This window comes from Echinops telfairi, unplaced genomic scaffold (assembly GCF_000313985.2).
Source record: "Echinops telfairi isolate 266 unplaced genomic scaffold, ASM31398v2 ScPeMD7_31;HRSCAF=116, whole genome shotgun sequence".
NCBI classification, from domain to species: Eukaryota; Metazoa; Chordata; class Mammalia; order Afrosoricida; family Tenrecidae; genus Echinops; species Echinops telfairi.
In genome coordinates, this window is record NW_022103928.1 from 36306731 (window position 1) to 36318912 (window position 12182).

Genomic DNA, 12182 nt, shown 5'->3' on the forward strand with positions numbered 1-12182 from the left:
CTAACCATTTAACCATTCACCTTTGAGTTCTGAAGAAACCAAGTCTCCCCTCTGTTTTATATGCAATAAGCTCACCATATTAATACAGAAGGAAATGTTAGAGATTATTTCTGCAACATAACAGTTTAGTAGATAGGGGAGACACACATGCAAGGAAGTCTCTTACTTCGAAGGAATGGCAGGCTAGTGTTCAACTGAGAGGAACTGTCACTAAAAAGAAGGGTGTTCTCTTGGGCCTTGATGTTCCAACCAGGTGCTGCTGCCACACGATCCTCTTCAAGCAAAACAGCAATCACCTTTTAAATATAAGTGATGATTCTTTAATCAAACATTTCAAAATCTATCATCTTTTCAAAAATATGATCCTTTTGTCCATTTCTCCAAGTAACTAACTGCATAACTATATAAAGACATATCTTGAGAACGGAATATTCACTTGCTTTGTAAACTTTCCCAAATACAATAATATGTAAATAAGAGATCATAGTGTTCCTTCTGCATAATAGTAATGATCGATAGATAAAGTTCTGAGAAACAAAGAATCCACAGGAGAGCCATGATTGAGTGCCAGACATCAATTTTCATTTAAATGTTGTTACAAAATCAGAGGAAAAGAGGGTTAAGCACCAACTGTCTTTAATTAAATAAAGGAAGTATCAAGTACATCCCATCTCTGTTGTTCTCACTGAGCAAAAATCAAAAGTAAACTGAAAACCACTATCTATGAGCTAGCACATTGATTTTTAGAATGGTAGCATTGGTAATGGAAAAAAATATATACATCTAGAAGAAATCCTTAATGAGACGTCAACAAGAGTTGATGGAAGAATGACTGCCGAGGGAAGTGGAGCTTGTTACATGGGGTATCCTGGCTCCACCCTGACCTTGGGTCTATTCTCACTTCATGTCCTGTCTCTCTGCCTCCTGTCACAACCTACCTTTCCCAGACTTCTCAGCCTGGAGCCAGGGCTCTCTCTTCTTAGTGCCTCATTCACTTACACTAAAGCAGAAGCAGATAAAATATTTTTTAAATGTTACAGCGAGGAATTATCCTCTTTCATAAACCACATCATTCCTATAGAATAACAGCACTGAGAAAGAATTTATCTGCGCTAGTGACCAATACAAATAGAGGTCCGATTTTTTGAGAAACTGGCTTTTTCCAAGTTCATATATCATGGTTTAACTGTGTTCTATATTTATTGACACTTTAAATTCTGAGTTTCCGTTAAAAAATAATTAACAATTGACAAATTTAAACACTAACATTATAGTTGATGATATTAAAAAGCTATTACTAACTTTGAGTCCTTTTCTTTCAAAGATCATGCTGAAACAGTACAGAGGAAATAATAGGATGGTTGGGATTTGTGTCAAACTGAAGGGATGGTAGGGTGAGGGTGAGGGTGAAGGTCAGGGTGTGTCTGTAAGGATGGGGCAACGATGAAACAAAACCGGTCCTCAGTTGACAGTTATTGAAATGATGCTACGCACTGAGTACACAGGAATCCATTACACCATTCCTGTCAGATGTTTAGAAAAGTGCCATGACCAGTTTCAGCAATCCTGAATTCCTTTGTTTCTCATACTCTAGATGTATCCTTGCTTTGCCAATTTAACATGCTCAGTTTGTTTTAGCCTATATTTATCTTTAAACATAGCAATTAATATTACAATGCATAAAATTCAATGATGTTACTATCTTTGATGTGCATTTACGTGGTGTCATTTTGCACACAAGGGCTTAATGAATGTGCCGATAGTTTATTAAAAATAATAATATTTAAAGTGAAAAACGGATTCTGTTTATCCAAGCATACAAAGGTCCTAATATTTCAGTAGCTCCTTTATTTCAATGTATAATACTTTAAGCACTTATCCGTAAAATACAACATAGAACATAGAATATACCTGACAAGCAGCTCGGAGAAAGTTAGATAATCTGGGTGTATCAATCTTTGGTATAATTGTAGCATCAGAGATCTCTTTATTTTCACTACCTTAAAAGAAAAGTTACATAAAATCAACAATATGAAGTCTGTAAAACTATATGTAACATATGCACCTTAGAGCTCAAAGAGGTGTGATAAATGAATGTTAAAAACTAAAGAAAATGTCAGAAAAATTTACATTTTATTCCCCAGATCCACTAGTGATATTTTCCTAGTTCCTAAAAACAGTGATATCTTGTTTTGTACTGTCATAAACTGAACATATTAGAGAAAATAGTTAAAGGGATCATGATTACCCACATATGTCAAACTTAAATATAAGTCTATTATTTCCTTAAAGTAAGGCCTGCCTGAGCAAAGGGAGCAGCATCCCTGCCTTAGTGCGCTCATTCCTCATGTAAAAAAATTTAAAAACCACTAGAAAACGAAGCATTTAAAAACTAGATAAAAGTATTTGATAGAGTTCTCTGCATTCTGAGAAACTTCCATCTATATTGGTAACACAAATTTTGAGACTGTAATTAAAATGTGAAAATCCTATACTTAATGAGAACAGACTATCCCCAAATTAAGAACAGAGTGTGTTACAACAGTCCATGTGTAAAGTGGTTGCTTGACAGGGAGAATCTTTTCCTTTTATGATTACAAATAAAAATTTTACAAACAACCAAAAACATTACAAATCATAGTCAGAGGCCCAGACCACACTTCAAATGCTGATCTAATGCCTCCTGTATTTCAATAGTTTTAATATGAAGCCTACTCAATGGGCCCGCCAATCAGGGATCATTGTGAAAGCCCCTTGAAGATATATCAAGGTGATTCAAGAGAAGAGGGCTGGGGAGGCAGGGTGCAGGAGGGCTCTGGTGGCAGGGGCACAGGCTGCCAGGCTATGTGTACATCCAGCCTCCTGACAACAAGAGTGCCTATTTCATTTTAAATGTTAATTAAGCTGATCTTAACTCTACGCCTAATATGTTGGCTGTTTTAAGGCAATCACTTTATCAGTATGCCAGCACAGAGTTAGAGGGTTAAGTCATACATTAAAATAATATCATACTCTGGGCACATTTTTCAATGGAATATTCTGACATAGCCAAGTGCATGAATATGCCCTTAAAAATAAACCTAAAATTTTGATGCCTGTAGTTATAATAGTTAAAAATGGAATTTTTTATTTATGAACGATATAGAGGAAAATAAAGAATGAAGAGGAAAAAGCATCAAATAATTAGTGTATCTGGTTTGTATATTTAAAAAAAGGAAAATGCTTGTGGGTATATGCACACACATGGAGTAAGTCAAAAAGTATTGCAACAAAATTATGGAAACATTTATTAAACAAAAATATCAAAATGTGAAGCTATCATTTCCCCATATAAATTCCACATCATATATACAGTTCTGAAGGCAATGTTTCCTTCTCTCTAATCCTTCCCCACAAAGAATTCTGTACTCTGTGATTTATACTACACTCAAATGGCAGTTTGGGGATCCTCGGGGGATTCAAATAGTGTTCCTTTTAAATGTTCTCTGAGTTTGGGGAACCAAAAAAAGAAGAAGTCTCAAGGGGCAAAATGCGAGCTGTAGGGCAAGTGGAGTAAGTTTTCCCAAAGAAATCAGCATAGGACAGCCCTGGCTATGCTCAAGGAGCGAGCAGGTGCATTGTCATGCTGGGGAAAACAATTCCTCAGCACATTTCTGATCTTTCACCTATGCAGTTTTCAGCTTTTTTGAAGCTTCTTCCCAATAAACCCCATGATTGGCCTATGTCCTTCAAGAAAATCTATCAAGATGACCCCTTGGCAATTCAAAAAATATAGTTTCTATCCCCTCTGTGCTGCTCAATGTGCCTTGAAGGGAATTGGCCCACCCTTTCAATTAGACCTTTTCTGCAAGCACCCTAACGAGGCTAGGACAAATGTATCACAGAGAGAACTTGTCTTCAGCCATCCACTAATAACAGACATGTTTAAACATGTTTGTGAGGAATAAACTTGTGAATGTATGAACTAGAACTCCAGTAAAAATACTTTTTTACTTACCCTTGTATTCATACATACATAGAACTTCGTTTCTAATTCACCACAGTAGTGAAGTTCAAGGAAATTAAAACACTTCTAATTATGTTAAATTATCCTCGAAAAGAAGATTGGGTATTCTCATTCTCATATACTAGTAACCACATCAAAAAAGATGTAATGAAAAAGAACAGAAAAATATAATAAAGGGAGGGAAAAAAAACAAACAAGACCAAGAGCAAAGAAATGTTTACCTCCAGATACAATAGCACTTTCTCCTGGATGCTGGGTCCATACTTCCCTAGTCTCTATTTCTTCTGTCTGAATGTCCCTTTCAACATTATCTTCATTGTACTGAACATATGCCTTTAAAACAAAACAAAGGCATGTTGCTCACCAATGGTCTTTTATCAGCAAAGTGAAAAGACAACCCACAAATCTGGAGATAATTTGGGGGAATGAATTGTACAACTGATATGCAGAAGACAAAGAAATCCTACAACTTAACAATAAAAAGACAAAAAATAATGGACGAAAGACTTGAACAGGCATTTCATCACAGAGGCTAACAATGTGCTGTTGCTTGGTGTCATCAGGTTGGTTCTGACTCATGATGGCTGATGTGATGGAACAAAAGTGCCCAATAGGATTTCACTGGCCATTCTCCTGTGGAGCTGATAGTGGATGGGCTGGCATTTTGGTTAGCTCCACCAGTATGGCTGCTTCATTAGCCATTAGCCTTCATTAGCCATAACTAAGGTGACCAGATTTAAAGCGGGACACCGTTGACTGGGGTGTTCTTGATTAAAAATTTGGTCTAGCTTGTCGTGCATTCTTTCCAAAAATCGGGACTTTTTTAAAACGCCAAAAATCGGGACTGTCCCGCCAAAAGCGGGACATCTGGTCAGCTTACATAAACCCTACTTCTTGTCACTGGATGGATTCCAACTGAGAGGAACCCCCAGAAGACAAAAGAATTGTCCTAGGTAGTTTTTCAGGCTATCAATTTTACAGGAGTAAAAAGCCTCATCTTTTTCCCTTGAAGAAGCTTGAGGTTTTGAACTGCTAACCTGGTAGTTAGTAGCCCAACCCGTAACCCACTATGCCACCAAAGCTCCTTTGTTGTTGCTGTTAGGTGCCATCAAGTTGGCTCTGACTGTGAGTGACCCTATCTCCTTAAGGGAGATACAACTCAAAACCACAGTATGATAATGTCCCCATCCCCACTAGCATAGCTATGGTTTATTACTGTTATTATTTTAGTAAAATAACAGTTGTTAGTGAGATGTAGAGAAATCAAAACCACATCCATTGCTGGTAGAAATACAAATTAGTTCAGCCAATCTGGAAAACAAGCTGACAGCTCCTCACAGAGCTGAACATCGAACTACTGTAGGATCCAATCCTGAGCACTTGCCCAGAAGAGCTGCAATCAGAAATGCACACAGAAATCTGCATAGGAACTTCACTGAAACACTGTTCACAGTAGCCCAAAATGGCAAACAACTAAAATGCCCATCTACAATGACTAGATATACAAAAGATGGCATACACACACAATGGAATAGTATTCAGCCATAGGAGATATAAACATGCCACAACATGAATAAACCTTAAAAACATTAAAAAGAAAGAAACCTGCTGCCATGAAGTCAGTGCTGATTCATAGCAAGTTCCTGTGGGTTTCAGAGGCTGTAACTGTTTACAAGAGTAGAAAGTCCAGTCTTTCTCCCAAGGAGCTGCTGGTGGCTTCCAACTGCTGACCAGTTAGATGGCAGCCCAATGCATAACCACTACACCACCAGGGCTCCTTTTAAGAACAGTAAGCTGGGTGAAATAAGTCAGGCAGAAAAGGGCAAATCCTATATGATCTCACTGATATGAAACAGGCAAATATATAGAAAATAAAACAGTGATTACCAGGGCTGGGAGAAGAGTAGAAAGGGATTTTATTGCTTAGAAGTACTGAGTTTCTATTAATAGTAGAATAATTTTAAAAATAATGGTAATGGCTAGATAAAATTAAGACTGTAATAAATGTCATTGAATGATACATGTAAAAAGTAGTGAATTGACAAATATTTTCTTAGATTTTACCTCAATTTCTAAAAGTATAAATGTAAATGGTAAATAATGTTTGGTAATAAATTCAGAACAATTTTTCTTTAGTGAAATAACAAAAAAAGTAAAGTTAATAATGATAATCTTCTTGGTGGCAATAAAAATAAGTATTATGACAAATAAAAATTATACAAAGACTTTCAGTATCTTAAATGTTAGATAGATATGGGATCTGATTTCCAAAAGTGCTTTCAAAGTATTATCAAACAATTTCTACCCACACCCTAGCCTCTTAGAACATACTGATTTAGTAAAAATCAAACCACAATTGTTTTGCTTTTCAAAAGGGTACATTCCTTTTTTTTCCCCCAATAAAAATTTTCTTATGTAATATGATACAAATGAGCAGTATTTTTAATATGGAAATTGTATCTCCATGAAGAAGATATTTAGTAACAAATCTGATTACACCACCCCAGAAACTTCTTAAAGTTGTATGAGTCAGGCATTTACAAGAAATGTCACTAAGAGTTAGCCATCTGAAGGTCAATTCCCAGTCTGCACCTCCTACTTTAAAAGTTGCTCAAACAGAGCTGCCCCAACAGACTTCATCACATTTATTGGTCTTACACTTGGCTTTTAAAAGACTAATTAGCAGGAGGATCAAAATACATGACTGAAGTAGCGATATTAGCAAGAGACATTTCTATTGGCACAGAAGATATAAACGGATACCTCCCAAAACATTGGTGTGTATTTGACAAGATGGATCAGCCACACATTCAGGACACTGGTAGCAATAATACTTCAACACTTAGATGGAGAATCTGGATTAACTATCGATATCCCAACCTTCCTTCGTTCTCCTGTCTCATGCCACTTTAAAGTTTTATGCTGACATTCCATTCTTAAATAAAGAAAGCTTTCTTACTAAGGGCTTTGAGATGAGGAAGCAAGCAAGGTCACAGAGTGAGTCAGCTGCAAAGCCAGGATTAAAACTGTCAGCTTCTTGAGTTTCGTGCTGTCACCCTCTTCCAATTAAAAGAGTATTATTTATTGACTATATTTAACATATCAGGTTAAGAGTGGTGCTACTCACTATCAGAGACATTAAAAAAATAAAACACTGCCATTAGTCCATTCTGACTCACAACAACCCTATTCACAGAGTGGAACTGCCCCTGTGGGTTTCTAAGACTGTAAACCTTTGTGGAAATAGGAAGCCTCCTCTTTCTCCCAAGGTGATAGTGGTCAGCTCCAAATAAAATGTAAAACATGATTCCCGACTTCAAAACACCATCCAGCCTTGTTGGGACGTTGGACTAACTTGATAGGGACATATAAAATGGCAAGGGATGACTTGTATCAACTATGGAATAAAAGACAAAATTCAACATGAAGTCATTAGGAAGGATTCACAATGAGAACAGGCCTGAGCCTTTGAAGAGCAGCTAGGTAAGTAGATAGACGAGAGCAGGAAAGCTTAAGTTTGCACACTGAGAGAGCTCAGCGAGAGAAACAAGTTAGAAAAAGAAACAAGATGTGATTTCAGATACTACAGTAGATCCAGAATTGGGAGAGATCTGGAATATAATAATAACAGCAATCGTTACATATAAAATGTTAACTGATCCTGGAATTATGTAAGAAGTCTATACAGATGAGTACAAATGCTACATCCTCACCAGAAACCCAAATAAAAAAATCTAAAAATCTGACATTCTGTTTGACCTTAAATAAAGCATAAAGTTGTATTCAAATGTTAGAAATATAGCCCTCCCACCTATAGATCATGTTTTGATGGTTCATTTATCAAAGGTTCTAAATGCTTTTAGAAAATCTTTGTAGATTTCTTATTTCCATAATCTCTTTGGGTTAATGTGATGAAAAGATGCCCCCACCAGCCACCCACCGCCCAGGCCCTTCCCCCTCCACACACTTGCCTTTTTCAGGCTTTATCCTTCATAGACCATTCCCAAACTCAAATATTATGGAAGAACATACATTTAAGCATATATTTGCTTTATTACATTTTTGTTGCATTTTATCACTTGGTTAATAAATTTTGCACTAACCTGCTTGGTGTTTTTTTTCCCAAAGTTTCTTATATACATGTCATATTCATTTACTGGAGGTAGATCCAAGAGAGAGAAAGTGATGGAAAAATCCAAGTCAATAAGCCGAAGTAATTTTGTACTGCGTGTCCTTTAAAATAAATTGGAAACAAAATAAAAATTAAGTTAAATAATATATATGTAAAGAAGTTATAAAGGACAGAAAAGTCAGAACCTTGTGATTAGAAAATACACAGGCTGTTGTCAGGGATCTAATTTTTCTTTGGATGTGAATGGAGTTATTTAATAATCTATTGTTAAAAATAACTAACTAAAAGTCAGTCATGCATGAGCCAAAGATAAAGTATCATGAACCAAAAATATTGATTATTCCAACTCGGTATAACTGAGGCTAAAATAAAAATCATAATACACACTCATATGCTTAGAATTGTCATAAAAAAGGTAATTCACTTTGATCTTATAAATTCATATGTCAGAGTTAGGGAATTCATTTTTTGTGATTACACTACAGCAGCAAGTAGTATAGCTTTTCAAGTACATGCTTTGCTTTTTCAGACTACTGTTCTTGAGATTGTGCTGGGTTGTTGTTTTTTATTGAGTGTCATCAAGTTGATTCTGACTTTTAGTGACCATATAGGATAGAGTAGACCTGCACCCTAGGGTTTGCAAGGCTAGAATCTTTACAGGAATAGGTTGCCTGATCTTTCTCCTATCAAACCAGTTGGTGGTGGGTTCAAACTACCAATCTTCTGGTGAGCAGCCAAGAGCTTAACCATTGCACTACCAGGGCTTCTCATGAGACCACACTTTCATTTTCCATAGAACGATGGCCTTGATCTGCATTGTTAACCGTCCCTGCTACTTGATAAAATGCTCTTGATTTGGCTACCAAAACACTACATTCACTTTTCCTCCTGCTTGACAGATTGTCCCTTTTCAACCACCTTTGGTAGTTCCCGCTTTTCATTCAGACACTCACGCACATTTATTGATTTCCTTATATTTGTCACCCTTCCCCCACAAGAATATAAGGTTGGCAAGGTAAGAAATTTTAATTGCATTTACTAATATTTTCAAGGGCCTAGACAATGGTTGGCCCAGGGTTGGTACTAAACAAATATAAGTTGAATGAATAATTCTTCCAACATCCAGATATCTCAATAACTTGATTTGTTCTCTTCTACTCAATTCTCTCCTCCCTTCTTCAATATTCATGGTCTTCACTAGGAAGCGTGGAGCCCTGAGTGGCATAGTGGCATAGCAGCCCATATGCTAGGGGTGCTAACTGCAGGCCTGTATTTCAAAACCATCAGCCACTCTTTGGGAAAAAGGATGAGACTTTTTAATCCTATAAAAAGTCACTGTCTTAAAAATCCATACAAACAGTCCTACACTTGACCTATAAGGTCACTAAGAGTGGAAATGATCTTGATGGCAGTGAGTTTGGTTTTACTAAAAACTGCAACATTTCCATAATCTTAATCTCTTACCGCCATCTCCTAAATTTCCAATTTATTACCTTTTGTAGTGCAGTGATATCCTGGTGGTGTAACCAGCAGTTCAAAACCATTAGCTGGTCTGTGGGAGAAAGATGAGGCTTTCTACTCTCATAAAGAGTTGTAGTCCCTGATCATTAGCCATAAGAAAAATACAAATTAAAACTATGAGATACCATTGAACACCCTTGAGGTTAGCCCAAATCAGAAAATCAGAGAACAACAAATGTTGGAGGAGATGTGGCATGCTAGGAACTCTCCTCCGTTGCTAATGGTTGTGTAGATATGTACAGCCTCTGTGGGAAAAGATCTGGCGATATTTAAAGCAAATAGAAATGTATCTACCTTATGACCTGGCTACCCCTCTACTGGGCATATACCCCAAAGAGGTAAGATATAGACCACAATCAGTTGTCTGCGTTCCAATGTTTATTGTGGCACAATTCCAAATTGCAAAGAATTGGAAACAACCTAAATTTCCATCGGTAGAGGAGTGGATTAGTAAACTCTGGCACATACACACAAAGGAGTACTACGTATCACTAAAAAGCATTGATGATCACATGAAGCATGTAGTTTCGTGTAAAGAATTGGAGGAAATTATGCAAAGCGAGATCAGACAATCACAAAAGGTCAAGTACAACATGAGTCCCCTGAGGTAAGTATAACCAGCACAGTAGGTACAGAAGAAAAGGCACTTATCTCACAATGTACAGGTTCAGGTACAGGCAGTCAGGTGGAGGTCAGACCATACCCAAGGAGGTACCCAACACAAAGAAGGGTAAATGGAGGAAGGGGCAGGAGAAAAGTAGGGGAGAGGGAGATAATGGCATGGGAAGAGTAGGGCACTAACCCACCCAAGGGGAGAGTATTGGTTATGTCTCCACAGAATCGGGAGTGTGCATACAGACCCCACCACAGCACACCAAACCAAGAGAGCAACGTAACCACATGGAGAAATGCATGAAAAGACTGGGCTACAACAGTAGTTCTCAACCTTCCTAATGCTACAACCCTTTAATACTGTTCCTCATGTTGTAGTGACCCCCCAACCATAAAATTATTTTCGTTGCTACTTCATCACTGTCATTTTGCTACTGTTATGAATGGGGCAACCCCTATGAAAGTGTCATTCAACCTCCAAAGGGGTCGAGACCCACAGTTTGAGAACCGCTGGGCCCCAATCAGAGCCAAACTGACCCCCTCCCTAAAGTATGCACTACAGTGGACAACACTTAAACTGCAGGTTGGGGAGAGGGGCCACCGGCCTACTACGCTCACACGGAAGCAAATCAAGATGGAAAAAGAGAAAGGGACGGTCAGTCTAGACCCCATATCGGCACACCAAGCCCGGAGGACGACATCAATGCACAGAGCTGCTAGGGCACAAAGAGGACTGTAGGCCGACAACAGCTCAAGACATGTTGTCCTCTTCCTGGAGCATACCTCAACAGAGGGCAATAATGGGACACATGGCAGGGAGGTAGTCTGGTCTGAACCCCCACCACAGTGGGGTAAACCAAGAAGGCAACATAACAGATCAACAATGGAAGCAAAGCAAAGCCACAAAGCCCCTAAAGAGCCCCCAAAATAGACTTCAAGCCAGGAGAGGCAGCTCCCGGAATTTCCCCAGGACCAGTGGGGAGATAGCCATAAAGGTCAGCAGACAGACCTGGAATCATTGGGGAGATAGTCATAAAGGTCAGCAGACAGACCTGGAATCATGTGTTTTTTCTCCTCTTCTCTCTTTTTAAAAATCTTTTTGTTTGGTCTAGGTTATTGTTGGTTTGCCTACTTATATAAGACAGGCATGGGAAGCAAGCTCCAAGAGAAAGCAACAGGACCGACGGTCTCAGAGAGGCTTGGGGGGAGAAGGAGGTGGGGGAAGGGAGTGGTGAGCAAACAACACCATAGACAGGGGAACAACTAGGGAATTAAAAGCAACAACAAGGAGGACATAGAGATCCTGGGGGTGTTCGAGCAACAGCAATCTAGCTGAGAGTAAGTAGTAAGAGACAGAAGTAAGGCAAACGTGATGGTGGGCCAGGAGGAAGGTTAAAAAAAAAACAAAACAGAGGAACAATCTAGGGAAGCAAAGCTATGGATAGAGGTATAGGCATAAGAGCATACATATGTAAATATATTAATTCATAAAAATAGAGGTATTGGCCTATGTACATATATTTTTACATGGCAATACACTGAGGTAGCAAAAGGACTTTGGGCCTCTGCTCATACCCTCCTCCCTCAATACAATAACACTTAGTTCTAACAAACTGGCATCCTGTAATGTTCACCCTCCTGACACAATTGCTTAAGACAAAATGGGTGCATTAGCAAATGTGGTGAAGAAAGCAGATGGTGCCTGGCTAATAAAAGATATAGCATCTGGGGTCTTAAAGGCTTAAAGTTAAACAAGCAGCCATCTAGCAGAGAATGAACAAAGCCCACATGGAAGAAGCACACCAGTCGGTGTGATCATGAGGTGTCATTAGGACCAGGTCTTAGGTATCAGAAGACCCATAACAAACAAACGAAAAAACATATTGTTGAGAATGAGAGGAGTCAGAGCAG

The 12182-nt window shown here is 38.3% G+C and overlaps 1 protein-coding gene across 3 annotated transcripts in view; it reads right to left on the reverse strand.

The window, feature by feature from the left end:
- Positions 1-12182, reverse strand: part of DYNC2I1 (dynein 2 intermediate chain 1) — an 86325-nt gene that overhangs the window by 34706 nt on the left and 39437 nt on the right. For all 3 annotated transcript variants that reach the window (XM_045289857.1, XM_045289859.1, XM_045289858.1), the window contains 4 exons: positions 8110-8239; positions 4228-4339; positions 1912-2000; positions 167-296 (listed from right to left, as the gene is read on the reverse strand). In XM_045289857.1, the coding sequence (XP_045145792.1) occupies positions 167-296; positions 1912-2000; positions 4228-4339; positions 8110-8239 (461 nt within the window). The remainder of the gene's footprint in view (positions 1-166; positions 297-1911; positions 2001-4227; positions 4340-8109; positions 8240-12182) is intronic.